This window comes from Budorcas taxicolor, chromosome 5 (assembly GCF_023091745.1).
Source record: "Budorcas taxicolor isolate Tak-1 chromosome 5, Takin1.1, whole genome shotgun sequence".
Lineage (NCBI taxonomy): Eukaryota > Metazoa > Chordata > Mammalia > Artiodactyla > Bovidae > Budorcas > Budorcas taxicolor.
In genome coordinates, this window is record NC_068914.1 from 115,938,382 (window position 1) to 115,961,992 (window position 23,611).

At 43.6% G+C, this 23,611-nt stretch overlaps 1 protein-coding gene across 4 annotated transcripts in view; it reads right to left on the bottom strand.

Annotated features, from left to right (window-relative positions):
• The window catches only part of LARGE1 (LARGE xylosyl- and glucuronyltransferase 1), a 606,971-nt gene that overhangs the window by 288,017 nt on the left and 295,343 nt on the right, over positions 1–23,611 (bottom strand). For all 4 annotated transcript variants that reach the window (XM_052639332.1, XM_052639333.1, XM_052639334.1 and 1 more), the window contains exon 5: positions 13,214–13,337. In XM_052639332.1, the coding sequence (XP_052495292.1) occupies positions 13,214–13,337 (124 nt within the window). The remainder of the gene's footprint in view (positions 1–13,213; positions 13,338–23,611) is intronic.

Below are 23,611 nucleotides of genomic sequence, written 5' to 3' on the forward strand. Positions count from 1 at the left end.
GCCCTCCTCCAGGGGATCTTCCCAACTCAGGGACTGAACCCAGGTCTCCCTCACTGCAGGCGGATTCTTTACCATCCGAGCTCTTACACTGAGGTATAAGATTCAAGTTATTGTTTGCATATACTATATAGTGAAGGTCAAAATTCATTTTTCCACGTATGGCTATTTAATACTGCAGCATCATTATTTTTTTCTCATTTTCTTTGCTTCTTACATATTCTATATAGTGTCTGTTTCCTTTGAGGTAATCATCTCCAATAATTTTAAATCTATTAAACTGTGGTGCTGGAGAAGGCTCTTGAGAGTCCCTTGGATAGCAAGGAGATCAAACCAATCAATCCTAAAGGAAATCAAACCTGAATATCTTTGGAAGGACTGATCCTTAAGCTCCAATACTTTGGCTACCTGATGCAAAGAGTCAACTCACTGAAAAAAGCCCTTATGCTGGGAATGATCGAGGGCAAGAGGAGAAGGCGGTGACAGAGGATGAGATTGTTGGATGGCATCACTGATTCAATGGACTTGAGTTTGAGCAAACTCCAGGAGATAGTGAAGGACAGGGAAGCCTAGTGTGCTGCAGTCCATGGGGTTGCAAAGAGTCTGACATGACTTAGCAACTGAAAAACAACATAACTTTACCAGTGATCACTTTTAAGCTATACAGAAACATCTATTTTTTCCTGATAATCAGAATGAAGGGTTAAATACCATCCAAGTTACCCCACACAATGCCTGAAGTAAAGCAGGTTTCAAACGCATAATTCCAAAGCTGCTTTAAAATGCCTGTGATCAGCTGGTATGTTTGCAAGAGCAATGTTCGACATCTGCATTCCTCTTAGAAACTGACTCAAATTAATTATTTACAGATAACTCCATGTGTAACTTCTTCCAGTATATAATGCTTGCCCCTTTAAAACAAGACCTCTTCAATTATGAATATTCATTTTGATTGCTTTTTGGTTGGCTGGCAAATAACTTATGATACTTTCTTCAAGAACTATATACTAGTGCATATTTTGTGAGCACTTGCAGAGCATTTCTCTTTTTTCTGTTGTCTTTTGCATAAGAGAACTTGACTGGTATTCTTGGGTCTCTGTCTTGCTCAAAACTCTAGACACTGCAGTAGGACGTTTATTATTATAGTGAAAATTTTGGTTCTTCAAACACAGGACGGTTTTCTCCACTTACCCTTGCCTTATGAGGTAGCCTTAGAGAGCAAGCTCTACCCTTTGCCCATGGTTCCAACCATATGTGGCTACAAAGCCTGTGAAATGTAGCCTGCTGAAGTTGAGAGAAATAAAACATATGCTGGACTTCAAAGACTTCATGTAGGAAAAAGGTACGCCAGATATCTCATTAGTAATTAAAAAAATACTGATCCCATGTTGACATGATGCTATTTTAGATATACAGGATTAAATAAAATGTACTAATAAAATTCACTTCAATTGTTTCAGTTTGTTGGATCATAAAGAAGGCTGATCACCGAAGAATTGATGCCTTTGAACTGTGGTGCTAGAGAAGACTCTTGAGAGTCCCTTGGACTCCAAGGAGATCAAATTAGTCCATCCCAAAGGAAATCAACCCTGACTATTCATTGGAAGGACTGATGCTGAAGCTCCAATACTTTGGCTACCTGATGCAAAGAGCCAACTCATTGGAAAAGACCCTGATGCTGGGACAGATTGAAGGCAAAAGGAGAAAGGGGGTTAAAGAGGATGAGATGGTTAGATAGCATCACTGACTCAATGGACATGAATTTGAGCAAACTCCAGGAGATAGTGGAGGACTGAGGAACCTGGTCTGCTGCAGTCCATGGCGTTGCAAAGAGTTGGACACGACTTAGCAATTGAACAACAACAATAACAAGGGACCTTTTGCTTATGTGTGATTCATCATTATAGCTCTACTGGAAGGCAATGCTCAAGAGACAGACTACTCGGATTCCTATTTTGGTTCCATAGTATTGAGTGATTTCCACAAGTCTCTTTTATAAGTTTCTATTCCCTCACCTGGAAATGGGTGAAAATAGTTATACTCACCTCAAGGATTATTATGAAAATAAAATAAGATTATGCATGTGAAGCTATTAAGTTGGCACATAATCAATACTTATTAATGAGAATTATTCTTTTTTTAATGAGAATTATTCTTAAAGGAAGAATTTTTACTTTATAATTTATTTTTCTAACGGACTGGGAGAGAATATTTGCAAATGAGGCAACTAACAAGGGCTTTATTCCAAACCATACAAATAGCTTATACAACTCAATAAGAAAACAACAAACAACGCAAATGAAAAATGAGTAGAAAATCTAAATAGACATCTTCCCAAAGAAGACATATAGGGGGCCAGCAGATAAATGAAAAGATGTTCAACATAGCTAATTACAGAGAAATGCAAACCAAAACTACAATGAGGTACTACCTCACACTGATCAGAACAGCCATCATTAAAAAGTCTACAAATAACAAATGCTGGAGAGGGTGTAAAGAGAATCCTCCTGCACTATTAGTGAGAAAGTAAGTTGGTATAACCACAATGGAGAACAGCATGGAGGTTCTTCAAAACATTAAAAATATAGTTGCCATGTGATCCAGCAATCCCATTCTTGGGCATGTATCCAGACAAAACTATAATTCAAAGAGATACACGTGCCCTAATGTTCACAGCAGCACTACTAATAATAGCCAAGACATGGATACACTCTAAATGACCATTAACAGATAAATGGATAAAGAAGATGTGGTATATGTACACAATGGAATACCTCTCAGCCACAAAAAAGAATGAAATAGTGCCATTTGCAACAACATGGATGGATCCAGAGGTTATCATACTGAGTGAAGTTAATCAGAAAGAGAGAAACAAATACCATATGCTACCCCTTATATGTAGAATCTAAAATATGACCCAGCTGAACTTATCTACAAAACAGAAACAGACTCACAGACACAGAGAACAGATTTTCAGTTGCTAATGGGGAGAGGGCATGGGGGAGGGATGAATTGGGAGTTTGGGATTAGCAGATGCAAACTAGTATATACACAATGGATAAATAGCAAGGTCGTACCGTATATTCAATATCCCACGATAAACCACATGGAAAATGAGAGGAAAAAGAATATTTTATATATATATATATATATATATATATATATATATATATATCTGAATCTCTTTGTTATACAATGAAAATTGATGCAACATTGTAAATCACCTATACTTCAATAAAATAAATTGAAAAATTTTGTTTCCAGGGTGTAGCCTGATGTAGGCAACTTACCACTGATTTGACCTGGATTGTAGGGGCCCCTTTTGATCTACCTGCATAGAATTGTTTTCTGCTCCTGACAATTTTTCTTAGATTTCATCAAACTCTGGAGGAACCATCTAACACCTTGACTTTGAAGTGATGAGCCTACAGCCCTTAATTTTCGTTAGCTTTTCACACTCAGTCACTCCATGCCAAAAATGTACCTCCTCTAAAACACTGAAGTTCTAATGTTTCACTCCCCAAATCCAGCCTTTTATTCTTTCAAAGCATTTGGACAGAAACTCCTGTTCTCACTATAAAAATTTGCTAACCACACCATAATCTCCAGTTTGCTCTGGTTGTTACTTTTCACTATCCATGAAATAAATACCTCTGGTCTCTTTTTCACTCTTTTTTATTTTTTGGGGGTGCAGCTCACATTCCCAAAATCCATCATTACAGCTACTCTCTTGAATCACTGAAGGTGTTTTTCAACTCAACTTCTGAGCAGGTAAGATCTGTGGTACAAGAGAACAACAGTGTATTGAAGGCCAAGAGAATTAGATTCTAGCATCACTTAGACCTCTGATTAGCAGCATGCTGCTAATTCCTTTGATAAATTTTTATTAACCACAGAAAACATATGATGTTCCTATAGCATGGGATTCTTGAAAACACACAATGAAACCAGGTACAGGAAAGCATTTCCTTCTTTATCAAGAGGAATGGACAAGAAAACCCCAGCAAGGAAAATGCAAAGGGATCAGTGTTCCAGATGGGGAAAGGGTGAGTCAGGGGACATTTAATTGCTTTAAAAATGAGTTTAAGTCTGAGCTCAGACCAATTACAGCTCCAGCTGGGGTATGTCACATACACACATCTGGAACAACTGCTGTATTCTGAAGAACCACAGAGAATGGCAGACATGAATGAGAGAGAAAAAAGTGAGCCCATTCATGGAAGATAAGAACTCAGAAACCACTTATCATGTTAACAGGTCAGAGGACACATTTAAGTGTTAACTAGGCTCCCTGCCATTCTGATCATGGCTGAGGGAAAGGGGATGATGAACAGTGGACTCAGTAAATACAATGGGTCCTCAACCTCCTGTCTGACTTACTCTGCAGATCCAAGACAGAACTCATGCAATTTATGGAAACCACCACGAGCCAGGTTTTATCCTAAACCCTGGGCCTAAAGATAAACGGTATAGGCCTTGTCGTCCAGCTCCTCCCAGTCTGGTGAGGAAGGCAGACAAGCGACCCGATAATGACAGATACACTCACATTTGGCCTTTCTTAATACTCAGGACCAATGTGGGGGAGGGGGGAGATAAAAAAGATGAAGATTTTAGCATAGCACAAGGTGAACATTTCTAATTGTGTTTCTAAATATGGAACAAGGTCCTCTGGGAGGTAATGATCTCTTATCTCTGGAAGGACTCAAAAAGAGAAGATTAATGACCATTTATATAGAATATTATAGACAAAAATGGGAGGTTATGCTAGATGAATGCCAAGTTCCTGCCTAATTAAGATTCTATGATTCTCAAAAGGGGACAGGGCCCATTCATTAAGACACTATGTTACATAAAGAAACATTTGCCTGAGCACAAAGTGAATTGTACAACTGACACAATTTCTTTTCTAACACAGATGAGTTTCTGTTGGTTGTCTACAAGGTTCCATGTTCCATATTTAAAAGCCAAAGATCAGTCTTCTGAATATAGAATAGCATGTTACACATCACTTATCCACATTTGTTCTGTGACCTCATGCTCACTATCAGAGAGAAAAGCCTGACACAAGGGCCTGAGGTACATCGCAGGCCTTAAAGAACCAGCTCCCCCATTTACAAATCATGCGTATAATCTAGGAACCATAAAACAATAAAGCAAGTGGGAAAATGCCACCTTTTCCAAACCTGGAAGCCTCAGCCAGTCCTCCTGCACAATGTTTGACCTACAAGCAGAGGAAGAACAAGAGCCTACATTCATAAACTCTTCTAGGAAAGCAATCTAAAACATACACCCTCTAAGGAGTGGTCAGTGGTCACCTGTTTCTTCGATGTAGGGGAAGAAGTGTGCTGATGTGGTAGGTTTGGAAAAGAGAAGATTTAAGAGGTTAATCACAGCCATCTTCAAATACACTGAAGAGGAAGGGAAGGAAACAGAATCTGCTGAGGGCCTTCGCTGCTGCTGTTTAGTCGCTAAGTTGTGTCTGAATCTTTGCAACTCCATGGTCCAAAAGCAGAAGAGGGTGGCAGAGGCTGAGATGAGATGGTTGAGGGCCTACTATGTGTCAAGCACCATGCTTTCCATTATAAGACTTCATTTAACTGCATCTCTTCACCATTAAAGGGGACCTAGAGCTACCAACATTGAAAGATGATCATTCTTCTCATTACCATATAATTAGTGTGATGCTGGACAAGGTAATTCTAAAGACCAAATATCGCTTGCTTCATCTCTCATTCTTATGCAGGGCATCTCTGTAACATATCCTACCCTCCATGAGAAAGACACATCTGGGGGAGTTGGTCCTTCATCTGCAGGTCAAGTCTAATCAGAACTGCTCCAGCCCATGGGGGTATTTTGTCACTGCACTGGAAGCTTGGCCATTGCCAAGTGTGTGGTCCCCCCGAACTATAATCCAGGCCCCGAGATCATACAATCTGAATCCAATTGGAGGAAGAGGACTGATTGGAAAGAATCCTATGTGAGATTCTGGTCAATCTGCTTAACCCTCCACCACGAGGCCTCATTTGCCAAAAATATAGCTACGAGTATTGAGCTTCTTTTTAACCCTGAGACTCTTTGAGTTCATGTCATTATCAATCCCTGCCGAGTGAGCACGCCCATCACTCAGGAGGCATAGCTTCCTAGGAAACAGGTGAGGTAGGCAGTCATGTCTCCACCTGCCCCAGGAAGAGGAACAATGGACGTTTGTCTCCCAGAGGACAGCAGGTGATGAAAGACGGCGGTTTTCTAAAGAGAACCTCTACAATACTCCATAGGGACCAGCACAAAGGCAATTGAATGTGAGCAGGAAGCCAATTTTTAGAGTCAACCATCAACACCTTCTGTAACCACAGTCCTGAATCCTACTTCATCATCTTTCTGATGCTGGTAATGAGTAGGCATCAGGTCTAAGAGAAAAGGAGATAAATGAGGGCTCCTAGTGAGACAGGGGCCTCATGAAACAGCCCCTGCCCCAGACACTTCCCTTCCTGAGCTCTGGATTATCCCCCAGTGGGGGCCAGGGGTGACGTCCTGGGCCAGCCAGGGGCAAGATCAAAGGCAGGGTATTCAGGGCCTCGTCTGAATACTGACAAATATCTTGCTGATTTAAGGCAAACTCTCCAAAGTGAGGACTGCTTAGTTTAGTGATCCTTGGACGGCAGGGATGGGGGCGTCCCAGCTCTCAGCAGCATCATTAGTAAAACACACTTTCGTCCACAGCAGGAAGGCCGCTCCCTGCAGGCCTTTAAATGGAGGAGTCACGCTTAACACATTTGTTCTTCAGGAACAACCAGAAAAAGAACAGTACCGAGAGCTCAGAGGACCTTTGTCTAGACACAGTTGTGGTATCTTAGCTTAAAAACAGGCCACAGTGAAGGAACCAGAACAGAGGAGAGAGAACATGGATTGTGGAGTCAGTTCTGGGTTTTAGTCCTGGCTCTGCCATGTACTGGGCCTCTCAGGTGGCTCAGTGGTAAAGAATCCACTTGCCAATTCAGGAGATGTGGGTTCTATCCCTGGGTGGGGAATATCAGCTAGAGGAGAAAATGGGAACCCACTCCAGTATTCTTGCCTCAGAAATCCCCTGGACCGAGCAGCCTGGTGGGCTACAGTCCATGGGGTCACAAAACAGTTGGATATGACTCAGCAACTAAACGACAACAACTGCCACATACTAGCTATGCATGTGATTGGGGGTTATTATTTTATCTCCTTAACCCTCAGTTTCCTCATCTGTAAAATGGGAATCATTATAGAATCAGTCCACAGAGTTATGATGAGCATTCCATGTGAAAACCATGGAACATAAGAAAGAAATTGTTCCATATATAGCAGAGGTTACATTGTAGCCTGGGCTTCCCTGGTGGCTCAGACAGTAAACAATCTGCCTGCAATGCAGGAGACGTGGGTTCAATCCCTGGGTCGAGAAGATCTCCTGGAGAAGAGAATGGCTACCTACACACTCCAATATTCTTTCCTGGAGAATTCCACGGACAGAGGCACCTGGCAAGCTACAGTCTATGGGGTCGCAACCAGTAGAACATCAAAGAGCGACTAACACACACCATAGTATACGGGGTTCAAAGTCACTGCAAATGGAATTCTGAGTTCAGGTGCAAGTCAACAGTGGCAACCTCATCCCCCAGTCAGGTGGCAGCCCACATTCCCCTCCTTTTCTTCAGATCCATCCCACCTCCATGTCTGCTGAGTTACATGACCCCGGATCTCACACCATTTCATTTGGAAAGGAAAAATCAAATAGCGGTCTCAGCATTTATTCACTGCCTAATCTCAGGGAAATATCCTTCACCTCTGTGCTTCAGTTTACAAAGTGCCTGTGAGATGGAGGTAATGAAGCTCCTCTTTTCACCCCATAGGGTGGTCCCAAGATGTGAGTGATGCATGCCCCCACCTGCAAAGCTCCATGCAAATAGAAGGCATGGTCCTCATCCTGCTGCTCCCTCCCCTGGTGACAGGGGCTTCATGTCCTGAGTGGGTGTGGAGGCACTCAGTCCTGGGAGCCTGTGGGTCTGGGAACTAGAAAGCCAGAAATGAACGAACCACAAAAACATCAGAAAGACCAATGAGTGTTTCACAGGCCACGGGGATGAGCATGCTGAGCGATCACTGTTTGCAAACCCGCACTAACTGGTCATTACAGAGAGAAGCGTACCAGTCCAGCGCAAATTTCTCACAGCTTGTTTTTAATCACACACTGATCCTTCATAATTTCCTTTCCCCTGTTTGTCCATTCTCCAGCACTAACAGACAGAATAAGGGCCCCACAGGAGTATTTCTGAGAAATGTCATTTCCAACAGCTATATAAAATGATTTCTCAGCTGTATCGGGGGAGGCCATCTTATGCGTCTGCTGTGGGTACCATCCGATACGTTTCCTGGATGCAAGTGCAGAATCAGCATGATTCCACGTCATCATCTGTCCCTCCTCTAACATCATCTGGTGGATGGTGTTTCAATATTTCCCTTTCCTGGTTTACCTGTCATGGAAAGACGTCTGCCCCACGGCTGCTCTTGGGATTAAGGTGGGTTGGCACAGATGGAGACGTTTTCTCTGTGCTACTGCAGGGTCAGACAAACACCTGGCTGTCTGCCAGTGCCCTGAGGTACAACGGGCCTCAGGAATGTGGTAAGTCCTGACAGTGATCCAGAACTCCTTCCTCAATCTAATGTCCATTGACAGATGAATGGATAAAGATGGATAAAGAATGACCATTGACAGATGAATGGATAAAGATGGATAAAGATGTGGTACAGATACACAATAGAATACTATTCCGCCATAAAGAGGGCAATGGTTCCATTTGCAGCAACATCAAGGCAACTAGAGATTATCACACTAAGTAAAGTTGGTCACACAAATAGGCATCAAATATCACTTATATGTGGAATCTAAAATATGACACAAATGAACATATGTATGAAACAGAAATAGAATGACAGACATAGAGAACAGACTGGTTGTCAAGGTGGAGTGGGTTGGGGGAGGGACGGATTGGGAGTTTGGGATCAGACGCAAACTCTTTTATGTATAGAGGATGGGTAAATCACAGGATCCTACTGTAAACCACAGGGAACTATATTTAATATCCTGTGATAAACAATAATGGGAAAGAATATAAAAAAGAATGCATATATATATTAATATATGCTCAGTTGCATCTGACTCTTTGCAAACCCAAGGTCTGTAGCCTGCCAGGCTCCTCTGTCCTATAATTTTCCAGGCAAGAATACTGGAATGAGTTGCCATTTCCTACTTCAATACACACGCTCACACACACACACACACACACACACACACACACACAATTGAATTACTTTGCTGTACAGCAGAAATTAACACAACATTCCAAATCAACTATACTCCAATTAAAAAAAAAACAAACTGAAATCCTTTCCTAATGACTTTGTGTCTGTCTCTTAGGCACCCAGCACTGAGTTTACTGCATATTCATTTAGCAAACATTTTCATAGGCCAGGCATCATGCCAGGTGGTAGGGATACAAGAGTGATAAAAAACAGAAGCCTAGCTCTTTTGGACCCTACACTTGAGGGAAGGTAGACATTTACCTGCTCATCACACAAAGGCATGAAAGTTTACACTCAGCGGTGAGTTTCCAGAAGAAACGTATGTGATCCTCCAAGAAGGTATAACAAAGCCCTATGAGATGATGAAAGCAGAGAAGGTTTCCTCAAGTACACAGAGGTTCAGCAAAATAATAGGGAATTAATTAGCGATGGGGAAAGAACAGACTCCAAATACAACAGACAGAAGAAATAGCTTGTGCAAAGGCCCCCAGCAGAAGGGAAGGAGCAGAGCAGCCTGGAAAATTCAGCAGGTGAGCAGTGGTGCTAACAATACTGGAAGAAGTTGGAAGGAGGCAGGAGCCAGAAACACAACTCAGTTAAGGACTGTACTCTCCATCCTAAAAGCACCAGGAAACCATCAAAGGTTTTACACAGAGGACAGGGATGGTGTGGTTGGGCTTTCCTATGGGAAAGTTGATTTATGTTACTGATGAAGAACAGATTCAGTAAAGGAGATGTAGGCAGATAAGAAGGGAAGAGACTTGTCTGGGGAAAAATCTCACATGCTTAGACTATGATAGTGTCAGGGGAGATGGAAACAAGCTTGGACCTCGAATGGTCAGATACAGAGAGAGGGAAAGGGACTCGTTGAAGGCAGACTCTTAGTTCTGGACGAGCAGCTAAGTAGACGGTGGTGCTAGATATGCGGAAGGCTCAGGTCGGGAGAGTGGGCAGATCATGATTTAGGTTTTTCAAGCAGAATTATGCATAAATTATTATGACTGTTCTCATGAATTGTGGAAAAATTACATTTTACAGAATGCCTCATACTCATTGTCCTTACTGGATTCTGACAACTCGCCTTATGGGATACAGGACTGTGGGTGATAGACGTTTAAGTGGTAAGGAAATGAAATGCAGGTGGGAGGGACTTTGCGTTGCAGTCATGAGTAGAAGGCAGGGTCAAGGGCAGGACTCCGGAAACCATATCCTTCAGAATACATCACATGGCAATTTTCTTTTTCTTATTTTTTAAGCCATGCAGTCTTCAAATGGATAAAAATTCAGTGTGCAGGCTTCCCTAGTGGTCTAGTGGTTAAGAATCTGCCTCCCAATGTAGGGGACATGGGTTTGATCTCCAGGCTGGGAAGAGTCCACATGCTATGGAGCGGCTAAGCCCTTGTGTCACAACTATGGAGCCCACACTTTAGAGCCCACGCTCCATAACAAGAGAAGCCACCGCAATGAGAAGCCCACGCACCCCAACAAAGAGTCGCCCCTGCTCGCCGCAACTGGAGAAAGCAACGAAACAACGAAGACCCAGTGCGGCCAAAAGAATTTAAAAAGTGCATAAACATAATGGATACTTGGATTCATGTGGGCATGATGGAGTCAGAACTCCAGTCTTTCCCAGTCTCACCTGCCTCCTTTCTTCCAGGACCCTAAGGAAGTCTTGGGGTTCCCAGGGGCAGGTTACATACAGGGCACAGCGCCTTACCTTTCAACCTCCCAATGGCCCAGGGATTTCCCTGCAGGCCATACAGTTAAGAGCATTTTAATCCTACATTGCCATGGCTACAAAAGGGAATAAGGGACTATCAAGAACCTGCCGCATCTGAGGCACTGCTGGGCCTTCACGTGAGTTATCTTATTTAATCCAGTATCTTCCTCTGTGTCTGGTAGTGTCCTACCCATTTGGCTCAGAGGTAAAGAATCTGCCCATGATGTGGGAGACCAGGGTTTGATCCTTGGGTCAGGAAGATTCCTTGGGTCAGGAAGGGAATGGCTACCCACTCCAGTATTCTTGCCTGGAGAATTCCATGGACAGAGGAGCCTGGCAGGGTTATATTAGTCCACAGGGTTGCAAAGAGTTGGACACAGCTGACTGACTAACACTTTCACTTTTCACTTTCACGGCTCAAACCCAAGTCAGACAGCTCTTTAGTGGCAAGATAGAATATGAAGTTGGGGTTTTTTCAACCATTCTGTGTTCTCTTAAAAAGCAGGGGTGGTCCAGGCTTACAGAGCACAGATTTGGAACCACATGAAGATAGAAGAAGCCGCCTTCTGTGCCAGACACAGCTCCTCCCCTCCCGTAGCTCTTCCCCGTGGAACTGGTGCTCAGACCCTGGGAGACAGAGTGGCTTGCTTTCACCTTAATTAGTGCAGCAATTTGCTAAATTTTGTTTTTCCCTTTTTAAGAGTGTTAATCAATTTTAGCTCAGAATAGATTGGAATGGCACACAAATTGCCACGACAATCCCCAAATGCTAAATTCTCAACATCTCGATCAACCTCAGAGCCTGAAATATGGGAAAATCAGAAACTCTGGCCGGCATCTCAGTGATCTATTTAAAATGTTACGGCTCTGAAATGAAAAGATAATGGCTTTATGAGGTTTAGAACAAGCAATTTGCTAAAATCGGCCTCATGCCTAGGTGTGTAGTCCTTCCCAAGGTGACTGGAGATGGAGCAGCCACAGTTTCTGCAAAGTTACGTGTTCCACTAATAACAGCAATTTGTAAAATCCACTAGCAGCACAGGGTAACAACCAATGCACCAGAAATACAGGTCAGAACAAGACGTGTTCCCAGCCCCGTCCCCCATTAAGAAGGGTCTAAACTAAAGCAGCAGTTGGACAAGTGAACAGAGAAGATCTTCCTCTTCCCTGAGGGAGTCGCAGAAAGATCTCAGAGCAGGTGGCCATTGAGCTGAGACCCGAAGGGTGGGTGGAGTGGTGACAAAGTAGCTGGAAGGGCATGTCGGATAGAAGGAAAGGCTCAAACACAGGAAGGAGGGCAGAGAGGCCAGAGGTGGTTTCTTAGAGCTAAGTAATAAGTGAATTTGCAGGAACAGCCAGAGACAAGACTGGAAGAAGGGTCTAGAGCCAGAAGATGAAGGGCGTTTTAATCAGACTGTGAAACTCAAGCTTGACGCAGACCACGTGGTACCACGGCAGGATTTCAAGTAAGGTAATGATGTGGCCAAATGATCCTCATTTGGTTGAAACCTTCTGGCCCAACATAATCCTTCATATTTATTCAGCCTAATCTTGTGGGGGTTATTCGGCCATGCCACATGGCATGAAGGATCTTAGTCCCTCAACAAGGGATCGAACCTGTGGCCCCTGCAATGGAAGTGCAGAGTCTGAACCAAAGGACTGCTAGGGAAGTCTCTATTCAGCATAGTCTTTTAAAGCACACTCAGATATATTCTCTCATTTGAGCCATTACTCCACGAGGTTGTTGTTTTAATCACATTCCTACTCATGAAAACTCAGATCCAGCAAAGGTATAACTTTGTGTCTTATGACCAGTAAATGACAATACACAAGTTCAAACCCAGTCCCATCACACTCTGAGTTCAGTGCTGACCTGACCAGGTAATCAAATTCTCTAGATATCAGCCACCATGGGCCTCCTTTAGATACAGACCAGGCCAGAGGCCTCCAGCCTCCATAGAAACGCTTGGTGGTCAGAATTGCATAGACCAACATGTATCCTGTGCTAAAGAGGTGATTACTTTAATGCTTCAGATAATCAAATCAATTTCAAGTGGCAAAAACCCTCAGGTACACCTGGACGTTTCCAGTTGGGAGTTGAGATTTCTGCCTTTGCTTCTGTCTACTAAACCATAAACAAGAAAAGCATGACTCCCTTCCCATCAGTACCTTGAGCTCATCAGCGTTGTAGAAGTCTACACGCACCGCTGGTACCATCCAGGTCTGGAAGAGTGTTGCCAGGATCTGCTCGGCGATGGAGTCAGCGATGAGGTGGAAATGGAGGGGGTTCCGCCTGTGGGCAGTGAGAGGAGGAGTCAGGAGGGAGAACCAAGACCTTTGCATTCTAGCCACAAAAACCCGCTCCTACCAACCGGTAATATTTGGGTTCGCCAGTGCTCAGTGGTAAAGAATCCTCCTGCAAAGCAGATGTGGGTTCGATCCCTGGGTCGGGAAGATCCCCTAGAGAAGGGAATGGCTACCCACTCCAGTATTCTTGCCTGGGATGTCCTGTGGACAGAAGAGCCGGGTAGGCTACAGTCCACAGGGTCATAAAGAGTTGGGCACGACCGAAGCAACTGAGCACACACACAACCAATGTGTAACAGCAACGGGGAAGGTCAACCAGGCATGTTGCCCCACCAGTGCCTGCTGGGGAGGTCAGGGGTGACAAGGGGAGAGGACATCTAATCCAACTTCAAGATTTCAGAGATGTGGCAACTCCAAGGACCGGAGAGGGTAAAATCATCGGTGACACTCCATGCAAGCCAACCACCATACCTGCTATTAGGGCATCTGTATTTCCAAAAATCATAGCGTGTGTACAATTTGGTCAATGCTTTATCTTTACCACCTGGATGTAGTGGCCTCAGTGAAGCATGCGGACAGAGGATGAGGTCTTTAGACTGGCTGTATGGAGCTGGAAAGTACTTCTCTCATAGCACAGCACTAAATCCCACCTTCTGCTTGTTCCCCTCCATGTCCATTCCCACCCCCAGGGAGCCACAGTGGCATCACCTGGGGCCCCCATTACTGAATATCAGCTCACCCTCATATGTAATATTTCTAAGGTCTTTATCATTCCATCTCAGTCGGCCCGCTGTCACACTGAGCCAGCACCCAAAATACAAACGAGCAGCGCACAAGGGCAAAGCTTCTGATTCAAATGTAAATAGGTCTGAAGCCCAGATCTAGCATCTATGGAGGGGGCTTTGAACATGTCACTTATACCTCCGCACTGCCTCTTATTGTGCACAATGAAGAGTCCCCTTGGGGCTACTGGGTCAATTAGATGGGATAAGCAGTACAATACTCGCTGCACCTCAACAACAAACACGCTGCTGCTGCTAAGTCACTTCAGTCATGTCTGACTCTGTGCGACCCCATAGACGGTAGCCCACCAGGCTCCCCGTCCCTGAAATTCTCCATAGAGGCTTGTGGAGAGGGGAGGAGAGGATGAGATGTATGGAAAGAGTAACATGGAAACTTACAAGAACACTGGAGTGGGTTGCCATTTCCTTCTCCAAAACAACAAACATAGGTGGGATAATAGTAGACAGTGGAGCTGCCTTCTTGAGGGACTGCCAGGCACAAAGCCACAGTTCAACTCAGCAGAAATACTACCATAGATACCATAGTGCTAATAATAATAAGAGAATGCATTGTGGTGAAGGAGCACCTCTGAGAAATCTAAAGATGAGAAGGACCCCATCCCCCTGCCCCAATCTCAAGGAGCTCTTACCATTTAAAGAGATAATTAAATATAGACAAAATTAAATATAAACAGGAGGTGGGATGTGGTAACAGCTACTACAGAAGACAAGGTTCCATCAGACTAAAGAAAATGAAAGGCGAATCTGGACTGGGTCAGAAGGATGTGTAAGCACTGGGGGATGCTTTATCCTTGGCACAGGAAGCAAAGGAAGAGGGGACATGATCCAGGGAGAATAATAAGAGACGGAATGGAGCCCAGCAGGCACTGAGAGTGTGTTGGGACAGGAAGGTTAGCAGGGACTCGGGGGTTGGAACAGAGAAGGGGAGAGATGCAGGCATATAGTAAGCAGTGCAATAAACAGTCTGTACTTCATCAGCTCAGCAGAGGGAGTCACACGACCTGCCCCATAGCTCTCAACCCCTGTACAGTGGCTCCCCAGCACTGTTTGAAGTTCCAGACACATAAATGTCTTTCAACTCTCCCTTCCCCCACGCACTCTTTCCACCCAGGGCTTTGCGTATGTGGTTTACTGGGTAGGAAATCCTCATGCATTTGCTTATTCTACACTTACTGAACACCTGTTAATCACCAAGCGATGAGCAGGATGCTGGGGACATGGTGGTAAGACCCACCATCCTTGCTCTCACATATTCCAGTCCTGTCCTCTCCGTCCTCTTCCCCACCCTCTTTCACAGTCGCCATTCAGCATCTGGTTCTCTCTCACCCAGCCTTCACTTCTGAGGTCGGCCATCGGGTGCTCCTGGAATCCCTCCCTGATGACCCATGATGAGGTCAGGGTCCCTTCCTAACACACAGTCCTCTCAGCATCTGTACAATCCTTAGGCTGTCACTGTCTGTTTACTTGTCTGCATCCCTCCTTGACTGTGAGCTTAAAAAGACAAAGGATAATGCCAGTGATGCTGAGTCCCAGGATGGAGCTCCATGCCTCAGATGCAGTAAGAGTTCGATTAAAAAAAACGAATGTGAAATGAAAACCTGACTTCACGTCTAGAGAAGAGCAACAAAGAACGAAGGAGTCAAAGCTTGAGGGATTTCAGAAGAAGAGATCTCGGATATGAGGACGCTAGCAAGGAAGAGGAAGACAGCGGGGCTCCCTGGGCTGGTGGTGATGCCTCTAGGACAGAGGACACGGGAAGAAAAGCACACTGGAGGAAGATGGTGGGCTTGGTATTGGATACAGCGAGTTGAAGGTGAGGGTAGCAAAGCCAAGCGGAGCTGGGAGGATGAGTCTAGACCTGAAGAACGTTATTATCCAAGGTCAATCTGCCAAACACATAATAGGTGCTCAAGGGTGCTGAGCTGAATCAGTGACTCAAAGAAGCCATCAGAACCACTGAACTTCTCCACGGTACCCACTGCCTGAACACAGCAAACTCTCCGATTAAACCACGTATGCTCAGGAGCAAGTGGCGTGCCTGCCCTACAGCCTTCTTGGAAGCTCTATAGGAAGCTGCCAGCTGCCATTGCTTCCTGAGGTCCTAAGAGATGGCCAGAGGCATCAGGGAGTGATGATGCGCTTGCTCACTGGCCAGTGACTTAACCTGGATGCTAGGCCAGGGGTAACTTGTCACTCCTTGGAAGACAGAGGGTCCCTTTAGCCCTCAGTATTGACACAACCACCTCCCTCTCCCACGGGAGGCACAAAGGAATCTTGCGTATGAAGAATGGATAAATGTAAACTGTGTAACTGTCAACTTGCATTTTTATCCACGGTGGAGGGATGGCATAATTTTAGATATGGGGATAACAATACCAAACAAACCAAGGTACACATAGTTGCTCTAACACATCACATTTCCTACACATCTGTATCTTTGCCTGTGCTGTTTCTTCCCCACAGAATTCTCCCCAATGCCTGTGATTTCCTGTTCATCCCTTCAAACTGTTTGTCAGTCATCTCTGTGAGTGCCTCCAATGAAAAGCTAACTGAGCACTCACAGCGAAGCACCGTGAGATCAAATTCAAACACCTGTGTTCAAGGCAGTATGGTACTGACACAAAAACAGAAATAGAGACCAATGGAGTAAGATAGAGAGCCCAGAAATAAACCCATGCACCCTGGGATGACCCAGAGAGATGGTATGGGGAGGGAGGTGGGAGAGGGGTTCAGGATTGGAACACGTGTAACCCGTGGCAGATTCATGTTGATGTATGGCAAAACCAATACAGTATTGTAAAGTAAAATAAAAAAAATAAAAAAATAAACCCATGCACCTATGGGTACCTTACTTTTGACAAAGGAGGCAAGCATATACAATGGGACAAAGACAGCCTCTTCAATAAATGGTGCTGGGAAAACTGGACAGCTACATGTAAAGAACGAAATTAGAACACTTCCTAACACCATACACAAAGATAAACTCAAAATGAATTAAAGACCTAAATGTAAGATCAGAAATTATAAAACTCTTAGAGGAAAACAGAGGCAGAACAAACAATGACATAAAGCAAAGCAAGATCCTCTATGACCCACCTCCTAGAGTAACAGAAATAAAAACAAAAGTAAACAAGTGGGACCTGATTAAACTTAAAAGCTTTTGCACAGCAAAGGGAACTATAAGCAAGATGAAAAGACAACCCTCACAATGGGAGAAAATAATAGCAAATGAAAAAACTGACAGAGGATTAATTTCCAAAATACACAAGCAGCTCATACAACTCAGTACCAGAATAACAAACAACCCAATCAAAAAATGGGAAAAAGACCTAAACAGATAATTCCCCAAAGAAGACATACTGATGACTAACAAACACATGAAAAGATGCTCAACATCGCTCATTATTAGAGAAAGGCTAATCAAAACACTGCAGTGAGATATCACCTCACACTGATCAGAATGGCCATCATCAAAAAGTCTGTAAACAATAAATGCTGGAGAGGGTGTGGAGAAAAGGCAATGCTCTTGCACTGTTAGTGGGAATGTAAATTGATGCAGCCACTGTGGTAGACAGTATGGAGATTCCTTGAAAAACTAGGAATAAAACCACCATATGACCCAGAAATCCCACTCCTAGGCATATACCCTGAGGAATTCAAAATTGAAAAAGAGTTCATTGCAGCACTATTTATGACAGCTAGAACATGGAAGCAACCTAGATGCCCATTGACAGACGAATGGATAAAGTTGTGGTACATATACACAATGGAATACTACTCAGTTATAAACATGAACGCATTTGAGTCAGTTCTAATGAAGTGGATGAACCTAGAACCTATTATACAGAGTGAAGTAAGTCAGAAAGAGAAAGATAAATATTGTATTCTAACATATATATACAGAATCTAGAAAAATGGTATAAAGAATTTATTTATAGGGCAGCAGTGGAGAAACAGAGAGACATGAAGACTTATGGATAGACACAGAGGCTTATGGACGTGGGGAGAGTGGGGGAGAGGATGAGATGCATGGAAAGAGTAACATGGAAACTTACATTACCATATGTAAAATAGATAGCCAATGGGAATTTGCTGTATGGCTCAGGAAACTCAAACAGGGGCTCTGTATCAACCGAGAGGGGTGGGATGGGGAGAGAGATGGGAGGAGGTTTCCAAAGGGAGGGGATATATGTATACTTATGGCTGATTCATGCAGAGGTTTGACAGAAAACAAATTCTGTAAAGCAATTATCCTTCAATAAAACAAACAAACAAACAAAAAATTCAAATACCTGGCTTCTTCCCTCCACCGTGAGGCCTCCAAGGACAGCAGCCATCTTTTCATTTCCACCCCCAGTGCTGGGCAGAGGCTGGCAAGTAACGTGTGCTCAAGAAACACCCGTACAACAGGGAAAGAAAGCCAGCGCTCTCTCCTTCCCCATCACTGTTCACATTTCCCATAAGAAGTGAAAGCAGCTGAGGACACGCTTACATCAATGGTTCAGGGCTGGCATTCTGCTCAAGAACATTTGGGTTGGAACCCTGGCTGCATTAATGACTAAGTGAATGCAAGCATGTGACTTCATCTCTCTAGGCCTCAATTTCACTTCAAATCGGGAACAATAATGTAAGTAAGCAGTAGTATCAATATATTGGCTAATTGTGACATGTGATATATATAAAGTGCTTAGCAAAATGCCTGGCATGTGGGTAATATCTCAATACATGTTAATAATTGGTATGGTCTGAATGTTCGTTGACCCCCACCCCAAATTCATTATGTGGAACCCTAACCCCTCGGGTGAGAGTACCAGGAGGTGGGGCCTTTGGGAGGTGAATAGGTCCCTGGGCAGAGTCCTCCTGAAAGGGGTTAGTGCCCTTACGAAAGACGCTCCTTGGCTTGTTTAACACAGGAGAACACAGAAGGAAGTCTGCAGTCTGTGATCAGGAAGTCAGCCCCCGCCAGAGCCAGGTCATGCTGGTGTCATGACCTTGGACTTCCTAGCCTCCAGAACTGAGGGGAAAAAATAAATTCCTGTTGTTTATGAGCCACCTGGTCTGTGCTGTTTTGTTACAGCTGCCTGAATGGACCAGAACTGTTATCAACATGAACTTATGAAACTGTTATTTTCTCTACTGCTTTTACATCACTTTTCAAATAAAGTATTTTCAATTAGTTCTTCCACTCATAGACGAAAAAATGCATTGAATGGATAAACACCCAACAAAGAGCTATCAAGCATCAAGTAAGGCAGAATAGGGATTTAGGCAATGAATGAGCTCAGAGTCCTCTCTTCAGGCAGCAATCAATGTAGCCGAGACAGAGAAAGAATACAAATAACCACATAAATGTTAGCACATAAGGGCTCTGTAACACTGGGCTGCACACACAGCTGCAAGTTTGGGAATAGCAGGCCCTCCCTGCTGCCCTGCAGCCATGTGAAGACATGGACCTGAATGGTGAGTAAAGGGATTCCTGGAGCTGGACAGTGAACAGCCTGCACAGCCGTACAGAATGGCCACACAAGGACACACACACATGTTCATGGAGAATAAGAATGAAGGAGATGGCCTCTCAGCAGTGGAGAGTCTAGGCAGTTTCCACGGATCATGTGGCAAGCAAACCGGACCTTTGGATGAGAAAAGATGAGGGAGAGAGAAATGTATCCTGCAGTATGTAACAGAAATAGGAAAAGAACAGAGGTGGAGACGTTCATAGTGTGTCTGTGAAAGAACTGCAGTCTTATTAGAGCAGATCATACAATGTTTATTGAATGCACACTGTATGCCAGGAATGGGGAGGAAAGAAAAGAGAGAGAGTATTAACAACAGGATGGGCCAGGGTGTGTGAATCCCTAAAAAACAGAATTTGATTCTCCAAGTGAAAGACAGCCAGATAAGGTTTATAGGGCTCGGCAGGCAGCAGACCGAAGCTGTAATTCAGAAGGTTAATCTGGTTACCAAGCAGAAGATGGACAGCGTGAGTAAGAAGAACAGGCTCTCAGAGGATGATGGTGCCAGCATTTCTATAGGGCTTTCCCCCTCTTCTGCATTCTTCCTCAGGAATAAACCAAAGTCTCCTTCAGGAATACACTGAAATCTCACCTTCTCAAAGAGGCCCGCCATGACCATTCCATCCAAAGCCCCTCTCCCTACCCATCACGCCTCACCCCACCGCCACGTTTGGTTTCTTTCCAGCAGTGACTAGCAGGGCTGGAAATCTTCCCATACATCTACAGATCTATGTCCACCCTCCAGCAGAATGCGAGCTGTCTAGGGTAGAGACTGTCTTATTTCACAAAGCACCTACTCTCTTGTCTACTCTCTCCCCAACCCTGGTGCCTAGAAAGTGCCTGGCCGTGAGTCAGGTCAGGGCTTAGCCTTCCCATAGGCTGTGTTCACACTGGAGTGGTGTCCACAGCTGCCTGCACCGTACCACACTTCCTGCTTCCAGCCTCCGGCTCTCAGTTCAGACACCACAGCTCCAAGGAAGACATTCCATGGTGTCAAGATGCCCTTTCTCAGAGCCTCCCACTGAATTCAGGGCTCAAAACTTACACTTTTGCAACTGTTCCCTGTTAGATGGAGTCCTGGCACTGGGAACCACATTTTGTAAATAATCTTTCTCCTAGCTATCTCAAGAAAGAGGAACTGAAGGAGACATGATTAAATGCAGTATTATATCCTGGATGGGATTCTGGAACAGAAAACAGAACTTAGGCAAAAATTAAAGAAATCTGAAACAAAGGACAGGACTTTAGTTATAATAATATATCAACGAGTAATGAGTTTTATGTGCTCGGTCATGTCTGACTCTTTGTGACCCCATGGTCTATAGCCTTCCAGGCTCCTTTGTCTATGGGGTTTTCCCAGGCAAGAATACTGGAGTGGGTTGCCGTTTCCTTCTCTAGGGCATCTTCCCCACCCATAGATCGGACCTGGGTCTCCTGCATTGCAGACAGATTCTTTACCGTTTGAGCCACCAGGGAAGGGAAGCTAAGTCTGTAAGTTAGCACTAATACAACTACCCAACCAGTACTGGTGGTCTGGATGCCTACCATTTATTATTATATGAGAAAGACACAAGTGTTGCTATTGTTTAGTTACTAAGTCATGTTTAACTCTTTTTGGGACCCCATGGACTGTAGCTCACCAGGCTCCCCTGTCCAAGGAATTTTCCAGGCAAGAATACCGGAGTGGGGTGCCATTTCCTTCTCCAGGGGATCTTCCCAACCCAGCGATCGAACTTGTGTCTCCTGCATTGCAGGCAGATTATTTACCTGCTGAGCCACTAGGGACTGGTTCATTAATTATAACAAATATACCATAAGATGTCATAAGAGGGGAAATGGGCTGTAGGGTTTTGGAAAATCTGCGGTATTCCTTTTGTAATTTCTTTGTAAATCGAAAACTGTTCTACAAAATAAATTTTATTAAAAATAATCTTTTCCTCAGATTTTTAAAAACAATTCCTTATAGATATAATCATCCAGTAATAGCCTATCAAAAAAAAAATAGAATAAAAGGACAAATGAATAATTACTAAAGAGATCCAAATTCCCTCATAGTGGACACAGTTATTTGCAACTCTGGCGTAGAGGCCCTTAGAAGAAAATGTGAGAGTGTTATCTTTTAATCTGGGGTTAGGTGATGGTTTCTGACGTAAGACATCTAAAACTCAAAAGAAAAAGAAAAATAAATTTATCTTCATCAAGATTAAAAACTTTTGTGCTTCAAAGAGCACCATCAAGAAAGTGAAACAGATGGCTACCAAATGAGAGAAAATATCTGCAAGGCATAGATATACCTGGTAAGGGACTTGTAACCATAGTATAAAAATATTTTACAGCTCAATACAAACACAAGTAAGCAGATTAGAAAATGAGCAAAAGATCTGAACAGTCATTTCTCAGAGAAGACATACAGAAGGCCAACAAGCACAGGAAAAGATGCTCAACATCACTAGTCAGCAGAGAAATGCAAATCAGAACTGGGGTACCACTCTGAAACCCACTAAAATGACTAAGATAAAAATAACAGCCAGTAACAAGTGTCATTAAGGATGTAGAGATACCGGAACCCTCAGCTGCTACTTGTGGGATTATACAATGACTGTAGCTGCTCTGGAACACAGTTTGGCGGCTTTTCAAAACATGAAGCATAAAGTTACCATTGCTGACTTACCCAGAAATCCCACTCCTAGCTACTGGGTTGGCCAAAAAGTTTATTGGGATTTTTCTGTAACATGTTTTGGAAACACCTAAACAATCTGTGGCCAATCCGATATCAACAAATAATATATGAAAATGTGTTCCCTCAAGAACTTTAACACAAACATCCACACTGGCGTTATTTGTAACAGTCAAGAAGTGGAAACAACCCAAATGGTCACCAAGTGATGAGTAAACAAAATGAAGTAAATTATTAGGTGATGAAAAGGAATGAAGGACTGGCAGATGCTACAACATGGATGAACCCTGAAAAGATTATGCTACACAGGAGAAGCCCGTTACAGGAAGACAAAAGAGCATGTGGTCCCATTGATATAAAATGTTCAGAATGAACAGTCCACATAAACAGAAAGATTAGTGGCTGCCAGGGGATGGAGGGAGAGGAAAGTGGGGAGTGATTGTTCATGTGGACGGGTGTTTCTTTATGAGATGCTGAAAATGGGCCATTGATAATATTAGATGGTGGGGATAGTTGCACAATTCTGAATGTTCCAAAAACCACTGAACTGTCCACTTTTAAAGAGTGAATGTCACAGTATGTGAATTACATCCCAGTGCTTCTCCACTGGCCTGAGATGGAGAGTGACAGTCTAACCTATGAGTCTGGGAGTGGGAATGAGGTCTGGTCTACTCAGCTGTCTTAGAAGCTGTGTTGTACAAGAAATGATCTGCCTAGGTAGGAAAAGCCAGCAATTGTCCAGGTTGGCTCAGACTATAAGTAACCCCAACTCATGAGGACAAAAAAGTGCCCTCAATTCAAATAACATTCCACAATTCAGGATGAACAGCAATACAGGTGATATTTCATTCCCAATGTGTAATCCCCAAGGCTGATTTTGCATTTGGTTCCTAACTCGGGATGGTAAAATCATTTTAATGCTAGAGGTCTGCAAATCCCCAAACCAGCCAAAGGTGAGGAACCTCCATCCTATTCTCTGTTGTTTGGAGGGAGATTAGCAAGAGTTAGATAGATGTTAAGAACATATTTATGCCAAAATGAGTTTCATCAACTGAAGATAATAAGAACTCATTCAGAAGAATCACAAAAGGAATGATTTTCTTAATATATGATTCAGTGTCTATTAAACAACTAAAATAGCCTTTAATATCAGACCACCAGTTACATATGCATTCTGGGAGCAATGCTTTAAGCCCATGGGAAAAGGCTTCTACCTGAATGGGCCAGCTTGAGTACACATCTTCAAATACAATGGGTCCCACATAGC